We start from the raw sequence: 20,561 nt of genomic DNA, 5'->3' as shown, positions 1-20,561 counted from the left end.
ATCCACTCCTACCACAAACCAAATTGAAAAATTAACTCAAACATATCAAAGATCTAAATATAAAAGGTGTAATTATAAAACTCTTAGAAGAAAACATAGGAGTATATCTTCATGGCCTTGGCCTACACAATGGTTTCTTAGAGAAATTGGACTCCTCAAAATTAAACTTCCGAGCTGCAAAGGATTCCAACAAGAAAGTGAAAAGACATCCCACAAAATAGGAGAAAATGTCTGCAAACAATAAATCTAATAAGGGACTTGTGATTGGAATAAAGAATTCTTACAATAATAATTTTAAAAAATAATCCAATTTTTAAATGGGTAAAGGATCTGAATTGGCATTTCTCCCAAGAAGATATACAAGTTATCAATAAACATGTGAAAAGATGTTCAACATAATTAGCCACCGGGAAAATAAACATCAAAACCAAGATGGGATATCACTTTATAGCACTTCATACCCACTATGATGGCTATAATCAAGAGGACATATGACAAAAGTGTTGACAAGGACGTGGAGAAACTAGAAATTGGAAGCCTCACACACTGGAGCTGGTGGAATGTAAAATGGTGCAGCCACTTTGGAAAACAAGTCTGGCAGTTCCTCAAACAACTAAACACAGCGATCATATGACCCAGTAATTCCACTCCTACACAAACATTTGTACATGCATGCTCACAGTAGCATTATTCATAACAACCAAAAAGCAGAGACAACCCAAATGTCCATCAATAGATAAGGAAAATATGGTATTTCCATACAATGAAATATTATTTGGCAATAAAAAGAAATTAAGTACTGACACATGCCACAATATGGATGAAACTTGAAAATATATTCTGCTTCGTGAGAAGAATCAGTCACATATTATACGATTCCACTTACATGAAATGTCCAAAGCAGGCAAATCCATAAAAACAGGAAGTCCACTGGTGGTTACCTAGGACTGTAGGAGCTGTGGGAAACTGACAGTAACTAATGGAGAGGGGTTTTTCTTAGTGGCAGAGGGAGGAGTTGGGGAGTGAGGAAAATGTTCTAAAATTGACTGCAGTGATAGCTGCAAAACTCTGTGAATATACGAAGAATAATTAAATTCTACCCTTTAAGTGAGTGAATTGTATGGCATGTGAATTATATCAATAAAACTGTTATAAAAAAAAATTTAGTTGTAGTGCTAGTCGTACTCTACACTTGATCTTAGCCAAAAGGCCGAGAAGCGATAGTGCTAGTCGTACTCTATTTCTTCATCTGGATGCTGGTTCCACAGGAGTGTTCACTTTGGAAAATCCAATTTACACTTACGGCATGCATACTTATATATGTTATGTATATGTATAATACGTATATAAACATATATACGTTCATATATACATAAATATACTGATTTCTCAGATATGTAAGCCAATAAACTTCCTTTATTAAGCCAATCTGAATTGACTCTTCAGGTGCTTGATACCAGAAGCATCCTGATACAGCCTCCAAAATAAAAGTTGTTCTTTGCTCTTATCTTTGCAAACATCAACAACTTAGATAAATATTCAATTGTTTTAAAGCAGAAGATACTTTACCTTGGCTTCCAACTGATTTGCAAAAAAGGGTGGGTTGCACATGCAAAAATCGTAGATTATCTCAGATTCTTCTTTAAGAGCATCCATCAGGAGTGTCTTCTGTGGTACTTTTACCACTAGGAGAAAATATAGAACTGTTAACTACTCTTAATGCACTGGCAGTTTTCAAATATGACCACAGACTCTATGACACTAGTTCCTTTAAGAGGTGGAGTTTAATATCCCTCTCCTTGAGTATAGGCTGCACCCAGTGACTCACTTTTATTGAATAAAATGAATGTGATGAAGTGATAAGGTGTCACTCCTGAGGCTATGTCATGAAAGAAAAATGTCTTCCTCCTTGCCCTATTTCTTGAATTACCTGCACTAAGAGAATCCAGCTGATATGCCATAAGGATAGTCAACTGGCCTAGAGGAAAGATCCACATGAACGAACCAAGGCTTCCTATCAATAGCCATGTAAGCGAATGGCTTTTGGAAGCAAATCTCTACTCCCAGTGAATCCTTCAGATGACTACAACCTCATGAAAGACTGAAACAGAACCACCTAACTAGGCCATGCCCAAATTTTCGGCCCATACGAACCATGACATAAATATTTACTGTTTTAAAGTTGCTAGATTTTGGAGTAATGTGTACTACAGGAATGGGTAAATGAAGAACACATTATTAGTATCTCCACTTAGAATAATATGTTTAACACTAGTGAGAAAAGTCTAGTTCTTCCAGGAAGTGACATAAATTCTCTTTAATTAAAAAAAGAAAAAATGAACAGCTCTTTAAATATATAGTAAGCACAAATATTAAAAAGTAACTGGTCACTAAGGGGACTTGATTATTGGTAGCACAGTTCCATATTCTGAAATTTAAAAATGATATACTTTAATCAACAGCAGGGTTTCTCTTCTAAAATCCTGGTGATTAGGTTACTTCATATATAGTTGATACCCAACATTCATGGTAGTTATGGTCTATAAAGTCAACGTGAATACTGAATTGGAACAAATGGCTCCTGAGAGAAATATCTAGGGTTAGGTAACTGTGAACAAGCCTCTGGTCAAACAGTCTCATCAACCACTCAACATACAATGTTGTTTCGTGTTTCTGTTTAAAAACACCTTATTTAATATATACTGCTGATTTATTAACACTGAAATCACGCCCGCAACACTAGAACTCATGTCTGATGAGACTTAATCTAATACACGTATTTCCTGAAAGGTGCATCACAGTCTTCTTGTATTTAAATAACAACTAGATTGCATTTAGCACTATGTTTAAACAGCAAAGTCGCCAAGAAAAAAAACACAATAATGCCAAAAATGTGGCACTACATAGACTATGAAAAGGACACTTGTTTACAGCAGAGAGCTGAAACAAGAAGACAGATCAGCACCCTGTACAACTTCTGCTGGAAACATGTATGTTGGGTGACTCAAAATTTTTGCCACTTTGCACAGATCTGTGAATGACCATAAAAAGTACCAGAGGTATCGATCTGGGGGTTAAATATAACGCCAAGTGTGCAAATTTAGCAAACAGGCAAATTCACAAATATAAAATCCACAAAATTATGAGGATCAACTGTACCATATTTCCTTCTAATTAATACTGATAACAAAGCTGTAAACTCCATTACAATGTACTGTACCATATTTTTAAGAATTACCAGTCTGTATATTAAAAAATATTTTTTTTAACATTTATTAATATTCGAGAGAGAAAGAGAGCATGAGCAGGGGTAGGGGCAGAGAGAGAGAGACAGACAGCAAGACAGACACTGAAACAGGCTCCAGGATCCGAGCTGTCAGCACAGAGCCCGATGTAGGTCTCGAACTCACAAACTGAGCTGAAGTCGGACACTTAACTAACTGAGCCACCCAGGCACCCCAAAGTCTGTATGTTAAAGCAAAAAATTAGATGTATTAAGTTATAAAGACAGGTTAACACAAGTGCTTGAAAGAGGTATTTATTCTGTAGAGCTAACCTTTTATAAGATCAGATAAATTATTCTGTTCCACGTTTTTCTTTGCATAGTTGAAGCACATATCATCCACTTCCGTGGCAAGGAAATACCAGCCATTTAAGGTTGTTCCAAGTAAAGGGTAAATGCAGGATGCCCCTGTACCTAGTAAAATGAAAATTCAAAACACATTGCACACACCAGAGGCAGAGGTGAGAACAACAAGCCAAACACCATTCTTCCCCTTCTTAGAATTCTTATAACCTTAACAGTGTAAATCCTAAGCTGGTACCTGCCTGTACACAAATGGTAGCTGCTGGGGTCTTTAGTCATTTCAGGTGTCAGTCTTACCTCATAATTGGATTCAAATTTCCTAGAGGACAGAAACCTTGCTCTTTTGTGTGTTATATGTAATGAAGTGCACACAACTGGCTGGTGATCAAGGACTACAAAACTTATAAACTAAAAATGGTCAAAATAAGTTCATTTACTTTATACAATTTTTCATTTTAAATCTCACACAAAACTTGATTTTCTTAAAATCAATGCTTAAAAGAAATCAATGTACATCCCACTCCCCAAAAGCAGAAAAAAACACACAGGGTATTCTTATGATTATTTAAATGACCAATGCTCAAATACCTGTAAGCTGTTACTTGAAAGAAATCAGAAGTTAAAAACAAACAAACAACAACAACAAAAAACTAGATCTCTTAGATGCGATGACATGGAAAGACATTTGATCTAGATGTAAAACACCAATCATTGCCTTCCCCTACTACAGTTTCAAGGGAGATATTCAAAGGCAGATGTTCCAGGCAAAGACAACTAGGGTTTGGTCCTCAACTTGTATGTAGATCCCCTAACCATGAACTGAACTATGTATATACTAACCACAAATACTGTTTTATGACCACTGACTAATATGGCCAGTAAGATCCAAAAGCACACGTTCAAGAGAAGAAAAGCCAGTGTTTATCTTGAAGGCCTATAGCAGTCAGCCTCTACCAGGCCACTCCAGGCCTGCTTTCCTCGGACCACATCTAGGTGCCAGTCTAGTCTTCTAAGGATTTGGCCAGAAGAGATGGGGCTAGGGATATCTCTCACCCAGAGGCAACCCAGGGTCTCTTACTGCTTCCTCATTAAGTATTCTAACAGACTGATAAAAGACACGACCATAACTAACAGCCCTTTGACAGTCACCATGATTGCTATACTTTCTATCATGTTTACCTAATAGCATCCTGACCCTGGTGCTACTGGGCAAACACCCCCTTGGGAATGTATGAGGTAGCAAAGGAAGGGGTGGTGAAGGGAACTCATGCTCCTCTCAGAGGCCACAATTACTGAGTCCCTGCTAGCCATTCTGGTAAGTCAGAATCATTCACAGTAAGGAAATTTAAGAAGCTCCGTAGGAAAAAATATCTGGACCAGATACCAGGCCCTTGATTCTCACACAACAGCCTCTCTCTTCACACTTCAATTCATTCAAAAGCAAAGAGCAAAAAGAAGAAAGTACACTTTCCTTCAGCTACCTCCAGGATAATAAACACAGGTAAAGACCTGTTTTTTGCACCCCCCCCCCAAAAAAAATTAAGTTGCTCAATTCTTAAGACTAAAAAACTTGAATTCTAACATCCTAGTCTCCTCAGAAAGCTGAATGACATTTTTTAATGGATAATAACACTTGTAATTATAAATAAAAATGGAAAGTGTATAATCATAAAATTAGAGCAAACTGATGGAGTCTGGGGGAAGAATTTATATAAAACCCTAATTAGAATGAATGTGATTTCAGCTAGAGCGCCCCTTGTGAAGAGCTAAAATCCATTAACCTCCTATATCCCCAAGTGTTATTTTAGACAGTTTGGGGCATAATTAAAATAAATTAGTACCAAGTAGGCTCTTGAGTTTTCTATAACCCATCAACCAGTCTTCTGCCATGAACATAAAAGGGCAGAGCATTAGCTAAACCCCTCATTTTTACATACTGCTTAGCTCATATGGGATGTTCAGAATTTTGAATGTTGAAAGAATGATGTATTTATCTATGAACATTCAACGAATTATTATCAGACATCTACTAGAAAGCTAGAAACTTTGTTAGGCCTTGGGATAGTATAGTAAGCAAAAAAAGTTAACAGGTTCTGCACTTTGCAATCTAGTGGCCAAGAAAGACATTATTCAGACAAGTCAAAGTGTGTTAAAAATTACAACAAATACCCTGAAGGAAGAAACATGGTTTTCTAAAGCTTATAATCAAGGAACTTGTCTCATGCTAGAAGGTCAGAGAAGGCTTTCTTGAGAAAATAAGGCTTGAGCTGACAACTACAGTATAAATGAGATTCTAACAAGGTGACGATGGGGAAGTTCCAGGTAGAGGGAACAACATGTACATTCATGGTGCCTTATTAGAGGACTAAAGACCAAAACTGTAGAAAATAAGGAAGAAAACCACACTGGATGAGACTTAGAGAGGCCCAGAGAAGAGGGTAGGGAACAGACAATGGATGTTTTAACAGCCTAAGTCAGGATATTGGGTATTTATCACAGAAGCAATAAGAAGCCATTAAAGCCATAAAGATGTGACCAAGTATGTATGGATTTATACATACTTTCTGGAGAATGAAATGGAGAGGCAACAGAGTGGATGAGAAGAATAGTTAAAAAGTAATCTGTAGACCAGGGGAGAGAACAGTGACTTGGACTGAGATGGCTGCAGCGGAAATGGAGAAAGTAGATAATTGAAGAAATATTTAAGAAACAAAACCAACAGGAAATGATAGACATTCTCGGTGAGAATGGAGAGACCTATCAAAGAATATCAAGGATGAAAGTGGATTGTGATCAGGAGACTATAGATGCTGGAGAGGATGTGGAGAAACAGGAACCCTCTTGCACTGTTGGTGGGAATGCAAATTGGTGCAGCCACTCTGGAAAACAGTGTGGAGGTTCCTCAAAAAATTAAAAATAGACCTACCCTATGACCCAGCAATAGCACTGCTAGGAATTTACCCAAGGGATACAGGAGTACTGATGCATAGGGGCACTTGTACCCCAATGTTTATAGCAGCACTCTCAACAATAGCCAAATTATGAAAGAACCTAAATGTCCACCAACTGATGAATGGACAAAGAAATTGTGGTTTATATACACAATGGAGTACTACATGGCAATGAGAAAGAATGAAATATGGCCCTTTGTAGCAACGTGGATGGAACTGGAGAGTGTTATGTTAAGTGAAATAAGCCATACAGAGAAAGACAGATACCATGTTTTCACTCTTATGTGGATCCTGAGAAACTTAACAGAAACCCACGGGGGAGGGGAAGGAAAAAACAAAAAAAGAGGTTAGAGTGGGAGAGAGCCAAAGCATAAGAGACTCGTAAAAACTGAGAACAAACTGAGGGTTGATGGGGGGGTGGGAGGGAGGGGAGGGTGGGTGATGGGTATTGAGGAGGGCACCTTTTGGGGTGAGCACTGGGTGTTGTATGGAAACCAATTTGACAATAAATTAAAAAAAAAAAAACAAAAAAAGAAAGTGGATTGTGGTGGATCCACTAAAAATAAGGAATGAAGAAAAAGGACCAAGATGATCAAGAAAAGACAATGAGTCTGTTCTTGGACATGGCAAAGTCTGAGATGTTCTTGAGAAATCCGTATTGCCGACATAAGAGACTACAGCTCAAGATAATCCAAGTTGGCAGAATATATAAATATGTGGGTTATATGATTGGAGGTGGGAACCAGTCACAGATGTGGGTGAAATTGCCCAGAAGTAGGATGCTCAATAGGAAAAGGGCTAAAGATTGAGCTCTAAGGATTCTCAACATCTAATGGCCACACAGAGGAAAGCAAGCCTAAAAGGGGAGAAGAGTGACTAGAAGGGAAAGAGGAAAACCAGAGGAAGCCCATGGAGGAACATGCATAAAGGAGAATGGAGGAGTCAATAAATGACCTAAAAAGGTCATGTATGAGGAGGACTGAAAATGTTCGCTGAAAATGCATACAAAAGTCAAAGTTAAAAAAAAAAGTCAAAGTTAAACATCTACTACTATCTAGAAAGTATGTTTCCTATTAACTATAGTTTGAAATAGGGCCACAGAGCTTTGTTCCCATAAAGGACTAATAAAGGCCAAAGAATTAAAATTTATTCTTTATTTTTCTGGGGGGTGTCTGGGTGGCTCAGTCAGTTAAGTGTCTGACTTTGGCTCAGATCATGATCTCACTGCTCAAACCCCACATCAAGCTCTGTGATGACAGCTTGGAGCCTGTAGCCTGCTTCAGATTCCGTCTCCCTTTCCCTCTCTCAAATATAAAGTAAAACATTAAAAAAAAAATTTTTTTTTCCTTTACTTTTTATCTGGGGAGGGGAGGGGCAGAGGGAGGAGAGAGAGAGAATCTTAAGCAGGCTCCACTCCCAGCAGAGAGCAGAGAGCCTGATGCAGGGCTCGATCTCACAACAATGAGATCTTGACCTGAGCTAAAATCAAAAGGACGCTTAACCAACAGAGCCATCCAGGCACCATGAATTAAAAAATTTTCTTAACCCTATCAAATTAAAACATTGGCTATGATATGGCACCTGGGTACCTCAGCCATTAAGCATCTGACTTTGGCTCAGGTCATGATCTCACAGTTCCCCAGTTTGAGTTCCACAACAGGTGAGCACAAGCCCCACTTCGGGTAAACCACAAGCCCCTCCCTGTTTGTTTGTTTGTTTGTTTCTTTCTTTCTTTCTTTCTCTCTCTCTCTCTGCCCCTTGCTCACTGGTGCCCCCGCCCCCCCATAAAATAAAACATTGGCTATGATAAACATACAATACACTTATAATTGCAAAACATACCCTGGCTTTATTTCCTTCTGTATTTCCACTTAATCTCCCAAATGAACAGATAGTCCTTTCCACTGTTACAAGTTTACAACTAAGAGAACATCTTAATTTAAATCGATGACTTTTTCCCTCTCTTTGATTTTGGATTAAATGTCCTCTATTAATAAAGAGATTCCTGGGGCACCTGGGTGGCTCAGTTCGGTTAAGCCTCCGCCTTTGGCTCAGGTCATGATCTCACGGTTTGTGGGTTCCAGCCCCGCATCGGGCTCTGTGCTGACAGCTCAGAGCCTGAAGCCTGCTTCAGATTCTGTGTCTCCCTCTCTCTCTGCCCCTTCACCGCTCTTGCACTCTCTCTCTCTCTCTCTCAGAAATAAATAAAATATTTAAAAAAAGAGAGAGAGAGATTCCTTAAAGTATTCAGCCCACATGATCTTTTATTAAATGGCTATCACACAGTATCCCAATATGGGGACTACTGCATTAACACCAAATAATTCAGAGTAAAAATAATGCCCCAAAGACACAGACATCAATATGGTAATCTGAAAAGATAAGAAAACAAGAGCCTCACTTGCGTTCTGCACTGTTATACCCCTGCTCCCTGTTTGGTGCTGAAAATCCCTTCTCAAGAGAAATAAATGGCAGAAAAGCCCAAGTGTAGCAAAAAAGAACAGTAATATCTGTAGCCAGCTTCTTTCACACACAAATACCCAGAAGAGAAGTTTACAAAGAAACGGACATTGCAAAATTTATGAAACTTATGTTCAGCTAAAAAAGAATTTAAAACCATATATACATACCTATGTCAATTCCTCTTCGGAGAGTACTTTTGTCAGAGTCCTGATGACCAATCAGATCTTCTACCCAATGAATGTAGTTGAGTCTCAAGGGAACTGTAGGAATCAGTCTTTCCAATGGAATATCAATGGAAAGTCCAAAATCTTCCTTTAGAAGAGTACAAGTCAGAGCTCTGACTGCTTCGGGGTCTTTAAAATTAAGACTGAGGAGTGGAGAAAAAGAAACAAAACTGATCAGTAAGATTTACTATGCTATACAAGTTCTACATCAGCCACACAATACCAAACACCCATTTGAATTTTCTAGATCACACATAAATAACTATGCAGAACATTCACAGTGGCATACATATATGGGTGTTTAATACAATTACAGTTTATGAAAGGCAGTATAAATTTCCACCAAAAGTATTGCATTTTCATACAAGGAGCATAGAGGACAAGAGTGCCTCTGTTCCAATTCCTGCCTGATTATCTCCTTAACTTAGTTAAGTGACTTTGGACAAGTTATCTCACCTCCATGAGACTGTTTCCTCAGCTATGGGGATAACAGCATCTATATCATAGTTTTGCTGTGAGATAAACTGAGAAAAGTAGTTAGCATCATGCCCAGTACATAGTAACTATTTTACAAACCCTAGCCTGTTTTCACTATTATTATTAACATCATTTGACATTAACACTTTTTGAAAATCATGTTTAAAAGCAGAAAGTAATATAAAATGCTTGATAATGAAAACAGGATAAGAGGGGCACCTGGGTGCCTCCGTCAAATAAGCATCCAACTCTTGATTTCAGCTCAGGTCATAATACCAGGGTGGTGGGACTGAGCCCAGCGTCAGGCTTCTTGCTGAGCATGGAGACTGCTTGGGATTCTCCCTCCCTCCCTCCCTCTCTCTCTCTCTCTCTCTCCCCCCGCCTCCTCTCTCTAATAGAAAAATACAAAATCTAAGGGTCGTTCCAGGTAAAATTTTAAGGGTTTATGAAGCATACTATGAATTAAGTACAATAGTACTCAAATATTTGTAGAGCAAATTATAGAGACATGAACAGTCAAGACAATTATTGAAGACACAGAATAACCAAGCAAGAGTAAACATTTCCATTATCTTCCAGTCTGACACCTAACAAATTCTTTATTCTTCTGCTCTGTGATACTAAGCATACAGTAACACTATTGAACACATATTATTGAGGAATATACAATCAGCGGTTAAAGATGACATGATCTACTTTAAAAAAAACTGTTCAGGGGCGCCTGGGTGGCTCAGTCGGTTGAGCATCTGACTTTGGCTCAGGTCATGATCTCACAGTCTGTGAGTTCGAGCCCCGTGTCGGGCTCTGTGCCGACAGCTCAGAGCCTGGAGCCTGCTTCAGATTCTGTGTCTCCCTCTCTCTCTGACCCTCCCCCGTTCATGCTCTCTCTCTGTCTCAAAAAACTAAATAAACATTAAAAAAAAAATTAAAAAAAAAAACTGTTCAGAGAGGCACCTGGGTGGCTCTGTCCGTTAAGCGTCCAACTCTTGATTTCAGCTCAGGTCATGACCCCAGAGCTGTAGAATGGAATCCCAAGCAGGCTCCATGCTGCACAGAGCCCCACTTGGGATTCTGTCTCTCCCTGTCCCTCTGCCCTCCTCTGCTTGCTTGCTCTCACTCTCTCAAAATAAACAAACCAAAAACAAACAAACAACTGTTAAAAAAACACAACTTTAGTTTTTTTTAAAGTTTATTTATTTATTTTGAGAGAGAGAGTGAGCACACAGGGTAGGGGCAGAGAGGAGGAGACTTCCAAGCAGGTTCTGTGCTGACACTGCAGGGCCTGACACAGGACCTGAACTCAAGAACCACAAGATCATGACCTGAGCCGAAATCAAGAGTCAGATGCTTAACCAACTGAGCCACCAGACACCCCAAACACAATTTTAATAGTAAAAGAATTTACAAAGAGTGATGATGGGCAGAATTAGATTTTAGGAATACAGGTCTGTTTGTTATCTATACAAAAACTGCACAATATACTTGAATATAACTATTTCTTATACCTTTAAGAATGCTTTGGGGGGCAGGTGGGGGAAACACCTGGGTGGCTCAATCGGTTAAGTGTCTGACTTCAACTCAGGTCATGATCTCACAGTTCGTAAGTTCGAGCCCCAAGTTGGGCTCTGTGCTGACAGCTCAGAGCCTGGAGCCTGCTTTGGATTCTGTGTCTCCCTCTCTCTCTGTCCCTCCCCTGCTCAAGCTCTGTCTCTCTCTCTCTCTCTCAAAAATAAAGATTAATTTAAAAAAAAAATGTTTTAGCGTACTAGTTTGTAGGGAAAAAATGAGATTAAGAACAAAGCTTTCACTGAGAGTGTAAACTGGTGCAGCCACTATGGAAAACAGTAATGGTGGTGCCTCAAAAGATTAAAAATAGTGCTGAAAGGGAGACACAGAGAGATAAACCAAGAAACAGACTCTTAACTACAGAGAACAAACTGATGGTTACCAGAGGGGAGGGGTGAAATAGGTAACAGGGATTAAGGAATGCACTTGACATGATGTGCTCTGAATAGGTATAGAATTGTTGAATCACTATTATAGTACACCTGAAACTAATATAACATTGTATGTTAACTACACAGGAATTAAAAAAAAATACAACTACCATATGGTCTAGCAATTCTACTTGAGTATTTATTCAAAGAAAATGAAAACATTAACTCAAAGAGATATATGCATCCCTATGTTCACACAGCATTATTTATAATAGTTAAAACATGGAAACAATCTAAGGGTCCATGAATGGATAAATGGCTAAAAAAATGTGAAATCTCACACACACGCACCCAGAAGAATATTACTCAGCCATAAAAATGAAAAAAATCTGGGGCACCTGGGTGGATCAGTCAGTTAAGCATCTGACTTTGGCTCAGGTCATGATCTCACAGTTCACTGGGTTCCAGCCCTGCATCGGGCTATCTGCTGTGAGCACAGAGTCCGCTTCAAATCCTCGGTCTCCCTCTCTCTCTGCCCCTCCTGACTTACGTTGGCTCTTGCTATCTCTCAAAAATAAATAAACATGTTCAACATCACTTATCATCAGGGAAATACAAATCAAAACCACAATGAGATACCACCTTACACCTGTCAGAATGGCTCACATTAACAACTCAAGCAACAATAGACGTTGGCAAGGAAGTGGAGGAAGAGGATCTCTCTGGCACTGCTGGTGGGAATGCAAACTGGGGCAGCCACTTTGGAAAACAGTATGGAGGTTCCTCAAAAAATTAAAAACAGAATTACCCTACGACCCAGCAATTGCACTATTAGGCATTTATCCACAGGATACAGGTGTGCTGTTTTCGAAGGGGCACATGCACTCCAATGTTTATAGCAGCACCATCAACGATAGCCAAAGTATGGAAGGAGCCCAAATGTCCATTGACCGATGAACGGATAAAGAAGACGTGGTATACATATACGATGGAGTATTACTCGGCAATCAAAAATAATGAAATCTTGCCATTTGCAACTACATGGATGGAACTGGAGGTATTATGCTAAGTGAAATTAGTCAGAGAAAGACAAAAATCATATGACTTCACTCATATGAGGATTTTAAGAGATAAAACAGATGAACATAAGGGAAGGGAAACAAAAGTAATATAAAAACAGGGAGGGGGACAAAACAGAAGAGACTCATAAATATGGAGAACAAACTGAGGGTTACAGGAGGGGTTGTGGGAGGAGGGATGGGCTAAATGGGTAAGGGGCACTAAGGAATCTACTCCTGAAATAATTGTTGCACTATTCGCTCATTTGGATGTAAATTTAAAAAAATAAAAAATAAAACAAGTTATAAAAAAAAATTTTTTTAAACATGTTACATTGACTTTGGGACCCGATGGGAAAGAGCAGTACCTGTTTGTGAAAGCTGAAAGAATCAGGAAAGTGGTATCAGAGTCCGGAATAAAGGAAATATTGTTATGTAAAAAAGAATAAATAAATTAATTAATAATAAAAATATTCTTAGAAATAAAAAAAAATTAAAATAAACATTAAAAAAAAAAAAAGAAAATAAAAACCTGCCATTTGTAACAACTGGTGGTAGACCAGGTAGTAGACCCTGAAGGCATTACACTAAGTAGAAAAGATTAGACAGAAAAGGGCAAATACCTTATAATCTTACTTAAATGAATAATCTAAGAAAATAAAAAGCAAAAAACACCTCATAGGGGAACCTGGCTGGTTCAACTGATAGAGCATGCAACTCTTGATCTTGGGGTTGTGAGTCCAAACCCCACGCTGTGGGTAGAGTTTACTTAAAATAAATCAAAACCAAACAAAATCACCTCACAGACAGAGGACAGACTGGTAGCTGCCAGAGAGAGGCAGGGGGTGGGTGAAAATAGGTGAAGGGGGCCAAAATGTATACATTTTCAGTTATAAAATAAGGAAGTTATGGAGATGTAATGTACAGCATGGTAGCTATAGTAAATAATACCATATTGCAAATTTTAAAGTTGCTAAGAGAATCTTAAAAGTTCTTATCACAAGATGGGGGCACCTGGGTGGCTCAGTCAGATAAGCATCCAACTCTGTTTCGGCTCAGGTCATGATCTCATGGCTTGTGAGTTCAAGCCCCACATCGGACTCCGTGCTGACAATGTGGAGCCTGCTGGAGATTCTCTTTCTCCCCCTCTCTCTCTGCCCCTCCTCCTCTCACTCACTCTCTCTGCCTTTCTCTCAAAAATAAGTAAACTTAAAAAAAAATTCTCATCACAAGAAAACAAATGTGACTATATGATGACAGATATTAAGCAGACTTAATGTGTTCATTAAAAAAAATTTAAGTTTATTTATTTGTTTGAAAGAGGAAGGAGGGTAGGGGCAGAGTGTGGGGGGAGAGAGAGAATTCCAAGCAGGCTCCCCACTGTCAGTGCAGAGCCCCACGCGGGGCTCGAACTCATACGCCGTGAGATCATGACATGAGCTGCAACCAAGGGTACAACGTTTAACTGAGCCACCCAGGCACTCCAATGTGTTCATTTTTAACATATACAAATATTGAATCATTAGATTATATACCTAAAACGGGTATATGTCAATTATACCTCAATTTAAAAAAATGGAACTTTAATATAATCTAAAGAAGATGGCTATAGGGGAATCTCAAGAGATATAATCAGAACCTAGAAGCAATGAGCATAACTAGTGTTCCAGATCTTAGTTTCCAAATACCATTCCCACTAAAAGGAATCAGAGTTCCTTAGTAGAATGGCTATTCCAGGTCTGAAGTAGGAGAAAGTATAAGATAAACCTAGAACATTTCGTTGTATCAGAAAATAGGACATACTCAAAGATGAGGAAAGTCACAAGGACGTGGGCCAGTTAAGGGGGCACCCACTGACCAAATCTGGGACAATCTGAATGAAGAATGCCATCAAGGGATTATATCCCCAGAGTAAAAGAAAAATATACATGAGTCTATACTTACATAAATAGATAAATAAATGGGGGAGAAAGGACAGCTTTTATTTACAATAGAATGATAATTACCAAATGTGTAGAAGTAATGAAGGAGTAGAAAATTATACTTGGCAATCACAATGCTAATTTTTCAATTAAGAATCATCAGTGGTTCCCTCTCTCTGCCCCTCCCCCACTCACATTCTGTCTCTCTCAAAAGTAAACAAACATTAAAAAATTTTTTTTGAAGTGGGGAGAGGGGGGCTCAGAGCACTTGGGTGGCTCAGTCGGTTAGACGTCTGACTTCGGCTCAGGTCATGATCTCACCATTTGTGGGTTTGAGCCCTGCATCGGGCTCTGTGCTGACAGCTCAGAACCTGGAGCCTGCTTCAGATTCTGTGACTCCCTCTCTCTCTATGCTCCTCCCCCACCCATGCTCTCTCTCAAAAAAATAACGTTAAAAATTTTTTTAAAAAGCCAGGGGGAGCGCTCAGGTCATGGTCTCACCATTCGTGTGTTCGAGCCCCACATCAGACTCTGTGCTGACAGCTCAGAGCCTAGAGCCTGCTTCAGATTCTGTCTCCCCCTTTCTCTACCGCTCCCCCAGTCAACTCTGCCTCCCTCTCAAAAATAAACATTAAAAAAAATTTTTTTTAAATCATCAATGGATGATGCTAAAAATAGTACAAAGTTCAATGAGAAACAGAATATTTACATGGTCTCAAGGTACTTCCCCACAAATTATCAATTACAAAGGAGAAAACAGTAACTCTGTAATGAAGAAATCTGATGGATACCACCTTAAACAAGTGATCAAAGTTAACACCACTACGGGGCGCCTGGGTGGCGCAGTCGGTTAAGCGTCCGACTTCAGCCAGGTCGCGATCTCGCGGTCCGTGAGTTCGAGCCCCGCGTCGGGCTCTGGGCTGATCGCTCAGAGCCTGGAGCCTGCTTCTGATTCTGTGTCTCCCTCTCTCTCTGACCCTCCCCCGTTCATGCTCTGTCTCTCTCTGTCCCAAAAATAAATAAAAAACGTTGAAAAAAAAATTTAAAAAAAAAAAAAAAAAAAAAAAGTTAACACCACTAATCATGGATGGGACAAATTAACATCATAGGCTTCAGTGATGCATAAGAAGGACAAAACAGGACAAAGAAAACAAGACTTAAAAAAGCACGCAAAAATGAAATGGAATTGAGGAATGAGATTGTGGGGGTGATGACACAATACTGTCCACAACTAAAAACTAAAAACCACTGATTTATACAGTACAGAGGGGGAATTTTACAGTAGTTAACTATATCAGAATAAACAAATGAAATGAACAAGAAGTTAAAAAATTAGAAAAAAAAATACGGGAGAAGCAGATAACAGAGACCCCTCATACACTTAATTGGTCTTCCTGAATAAGAAAACCAGAGGAGGAAAACAAAGAAATTATTCAAAATAATCCCCTGCCCCCACAAGAAGATTCACTGAATCTTCAGTGAATTAGCAATTCAGAATTAGCAATACTGAAAAACCAATTCAGAATTAGCAATACTAACACATGTACCAAAAAAGTTACTAGACTTTAAGGATTAAAAGAAAAAAATCGTTTTTACACCTTGGTAAAAAAAGTTAAACCACCTACTGGGGGAAGAAGGGCAACAGGGTAAAAAGAAAAAAATGGCTTCAGGGAACACCTGGCTGGTACAGTTGGTGACACATGCGACTCTTGATCTCAGATTTCTTAAGTTTGAGCCCACAATGGACATAAAGATTACTAAAAAATAAAATCTTTAGGGGCACCTGGATGGCTCAGTTGGTTAAGAGTCCGACTCTTGGTTTTGGCTCAGGTCATGACCTCACGGTTTGTGAGTTTTGAGTCCTGTGTCAAGCTTTTGTGCTACAGGTGTGGAGCCTGCTTGGGATTCTCTCTCTCCCTCTTTCTATGTATGCCCCTCCCACACTTGCACACATGTGTTCTCTCCCTCTTTCTCTCAAAATAAATAAATGAACTTAAAAAATTAACAAGTAGGGGCACCTGGGTGGCTCAGTCAGTTAAGTGTCCAACTCTTGGTTTCAGGTTGAGTTATGATCTTGTAGTTCATTACATTAAGCCCTGAGTCTGGCTCTGCACTGACACCACAGAGCCTGCTTGGGATTCTCTCTCTCCCTCTCTCCCTCCCACCCCTCTCTCTCTCTCTCTCAAAAATAAATAGGGGCACCTGGGTGGCTCAGTCGCTTAAGCATCCAACTTCAGCTCAGGTCATGATCTCGCAGTTCACGAGTTTGAGCCCTACACTGGTCTCTCTGCTGTCAGTACAGAGCCTGCTTCAGATCCTTTATCTCCCTCTCTCTCTGCCCCTCCCTTGCTTGCACATTTTCTCTCTCTCAAAAATAATAAATATTTAAAAAATAAAATAAAATCTTTTTTAAAAGTTTATTTACTTTGGGAGAATGACGAGAGCACAGAAGGAGCAGAGAGAGAGGGAGACAGAGAATCCCAAGCAGACCCCGATAGGGTCTCGAACTCACAAACCGCAAGATCATGACCTGAGCCAAAACCAAGAGTCAGATGCTTAAGTGACTGAGCCACCCAGATGCCCCAAAATAAAATCTTAAAAAAAAAAAAAAAGACTGACTTCAGACTTCCACACAACAGCACTATTTAATAGCAGAAAACAAAAGGACACAGACTACAAAGCCCTTAGAGGAAAAAAATGTTACCTAACAATTTTATACTCAGCAAAATTGTATTTCAAGTATAATGACAACAGACAAATGTTTTTAAGCATATAAGAACTGAAGGAACATAGGTTTCCATGATCCCTTTGTGAAAAAACAAACAAACAAAAAAAATCCCTAATGGAAAAATTCAACAACCAAGAGACAAACTATAGCAATAGACTAGCAGTGAGCAGTGAAGCTATTTTAACTGGAGAACTAAGATTAAAACACCTGTGAACTGTGGCCACACAACAGGATATAAATGTTTGTAAACCATTAATAGTGTACACACAATTAAAATTAAGGAGGGGAAAAAGAAGAGGTAATTAAGTACATTATTTCCTCAACGTGGGTCAGAGATTTCATCCAAAACTGATAAAGTAGGTAGCAGAGATATAAGGTATACATTTAAGAATATAAACACTAGAAAAATTAAGAGAAACAATATAATTGAATAAAATCAAGTGGTAAAGAAAAGAGAGATGAAAGCCAAATCACACAGAGTAAAGGAAAAAAAAAAGAAGCAACCAAAACAAAGCACAATATAAAATAAATGTAAATGGTCAAATCTATTCTAAAACTCTCAGGTTAGATCACAAAGACAAAACCAAAAAACTATGCTGTAAACAAAGACTATGCCAAAACATAGTGATCCAGGGGCACATGGGTGTCTCAGTCGGTTAAGCCTCTGGCTTCGGCTCGGGTCATGATCTCACAGTTCGTGAGTTCAAGCCATGCATCGGGCTCTGTGCTGCCAGCTCAGAACCTGGAGCCTGTTTAAGATTCTGTGTCTCCCTCTCTCTCTCTGCTCCTCCCCCACTTGCACTGTCTCTCAAAAATAAACAAACATAAAAAAACAAAAACAAAAAAACATAGTGATCCAAAGATTGAAAGTAAAAGTTTAAGTGAAAGTAAAAGAGAAAACAGCAGGTATTACCTTACACTAGATCACCATCAATTTAGAAGAAGGATAAAAAGCACTGAATGAGAAACAGCAGTGACTGTGCAGGAACTGTCAAAAATACAAAATGCCACAGCAAAGTCAGGAGGATGGCTAATTTCTACCTCCTGTCCCCTGCCTTTTTAAAGCAAACTCTACTCCAACTTGGGGCTCAAACTGACAACCCCAAGATCAAAAGTCTGCATGCTTTGCTGACAGCCAGCCAAGCACCCCAAGCGGATAGTAATTTAAAAAATAATTACCCCTTCACATTTAGGTAGGGATTTTTGAGATTTTAGAGACCAGTTTCCACAAAACAGTGGAAGTAGAAGTTTATTGTACAAATATATGCCAGCATTGGGGCGCCTGGGTGGCTCAGTCGGTTAAGCTGCCGACTTCGGCTCAGGTCATGATCTCGTGGTCCGTGAGTTCAAGCCCCGCGTCAGGCTCTGTGCTGACAGCTCGGAGGCTGGAGCCTGTTTCAGATTCTGTGTCTCCCTCTCTCTGACCCTCCCCCGTTCATGCTCTGTCTCTGTCTCAAAAATAAATAAACGTTAAAAAAAAAAAAATTAAAAAAAAAAATAAAGACAAATATATGCGAGCGAAAAAAGTGTCATTAAAATATATTACGTGTATTTAAAGGGGAATTAAGTATTAAGTCTATTCCTAGACATCTAAATAGATATATATTAGTTTTGTAATTTGTGGGGCCGATAAAAGAGAATCTATAAGCAAGCGATGATGAACACATTTCTGCTTCACTCAATCACACAACATTAACACACACACACACACACACACACACACACACACACAATGGGGGTTCTGGGCTGGCTCAGATGGTAGACTCTTGATCTCAAGGTTGTGAGTTCAAGCCCTAAACTGGGTGCAGAGATACAGAGATTACTAAGAAAATAAATTAATTCGTTAAAAAAGAACTTTCATTACCTTTGTATTTCTTCAGATAAAAGCAGTACAATCTCAGGTTCAACAAGATAAATGATGTAGCATAAAAAAGGGGGTATTAAATCTATAAAAACTTTACTTTTAATTCTAAAAAGAATGTTGGATTTTACTCCTGTGAAACCCATCAAGTGTGTGAAAAGATGGGCCAACTCCATTTCCCTCAGTAACAGAGAATGGGAATCGAATTTTTACATGTGGGTGGGGTACCTGCGTGGCTCAGTCAATTAAGCATCTGACTTTGGCTTAGATCATGATCTCACAGTTTGCGGGTTCGAGCCCCATGTCGGGCTCTGTGCTGGCAGCTCAGAGCCTGGAGCTTGCTTTGGATTCTGTGTCTACCTCTCTCTGTCCCTTCCCTGCTCACGCTCTCTCTCTCTCTCTCTCTCAAAATACACATGGGAAGATGTTCACATCTGAGTACCAGACTAAGGCATTCAAATGAATTCATATTCTTTATTCTATAACAGTAGCCCAATCTATCAAGCTTCACTGCTAAACACACAAACAGAATTATATCCCAATATAATATCTATGTGCAAAGCCTAAAAATCTGAAATGTAAAATTTCCAATTTTTCTATCAGAGAAACTTAATAGCCTAGATACCTTATAAATAAACTTGGAACGGGGGCACCTGGGTGGCTCAGTCAGTTAAGTGTCCGACTTTGGCTCAGGTCATGATCTCGTGGTTTGTGAGTTTGAGTCCTGCATCGGGCTCTGTGCTGACAGCTCAAAGCATGGAGCCTGCTTCGGATTCTGTGCCTCCCTCTCTCTGCCCTGCACTCACTCACTCACTCACTCACTCACTCCCTCTCTCTCAAAAGTAAACATTAAAAAAAAACATTAAAAAAAAATAATAAACTTGGAACAGTATTACCTTGAACAGTGTTAACAGAAGTGAAGTACATCCTGACATAGTTACTACCCTACAACTTCTGAGTGTTACTTTGCACTGGCACTTTAAAGAAAATTATGAAAATCAGGGATTGCAAACTCAAATACTTACAAGGTGCTACTCAAAATGCCAGTCCCTAACAAGAAATGGAGTTGTGCATGCCTGTAAATCAGTATACTGAAGAAAGTCATTCAACCAAAGAAATGTCTGCTAAACAGACATGTAGCATAAGGTGCTTATCTCTGTTTGTAGCTTATCTCTGTTTGTGGCAAATAGTTTGTGGCTGAGCAGCTAGTTCAATAACCACACTTTTAGTAGCATTACACCAGATGACACAAAAGGCCAATTCAAAGGGTATGATTACCATGTAGTTCCAGGTAATTAATGTCAAGTTTGTCAGTCCAGTTTTGCCAGATCTCTAAAATTTTCAAAGGAAACCA

At 39.1% G+C, this 20,561-nt stretch overlaps 1 protein-coding gene and 1 pseudogene across 2 annotated transcripts in view; both read right to left on the bottom strand.

The window, feature by feature from the left end:
• METTL16 (methyltransferase 16, RNA N6-adenosine) overlaps window positions 1–20,561 on the bottom strand; it is a 71,433-nt gene that overhangs the window by 31,434 nt on the left and 19,438 nt on the right. For both annotated transcript variants that reach the window (XM_078437593.2, XM_078437594.2), the window contains exons 3-5: window positions 9,168–9,367; window positions 3,557–3,697; window positions 1,570–1,685 (exon numbers count right to left, since the gene is read on the bottom strand). In XM_078437593.2, the coding sequence (XP_078293719.1) occupies window positions 1,570–1,685; window positions 3,557–3,697; window positions 9,168–9,367 (457 nt within the window). The remainder of the gene's footprint in view (window positions 1–1,569; window positions 1,686–3,556; window positions 3,698–9,167; window positions 9,368–20,561) is intronic.
• On the bottom strand, window positions 1,090–1,222 carry LOC132676433 (U2 spliceosomal RNA; annotated as a pseudogene).

This window comes from Panthera onca, chromosome E1 (assembly GCF_046562875.1).
Source record: "Panthera onca isolate mPanOnc1 chromosome E1, mPanOnc1 haplotype 2, whole genome shotgun sequence".
Classification (NCBI taxonomy): Eukaryota; Metazoa; Chordata; class Mammalia; order Carnivora; family Felidae; genus Panthera; species Panthera onca.
This window is presented reverse-complemented; position numbering and strand designations above follow the sequence as displayed.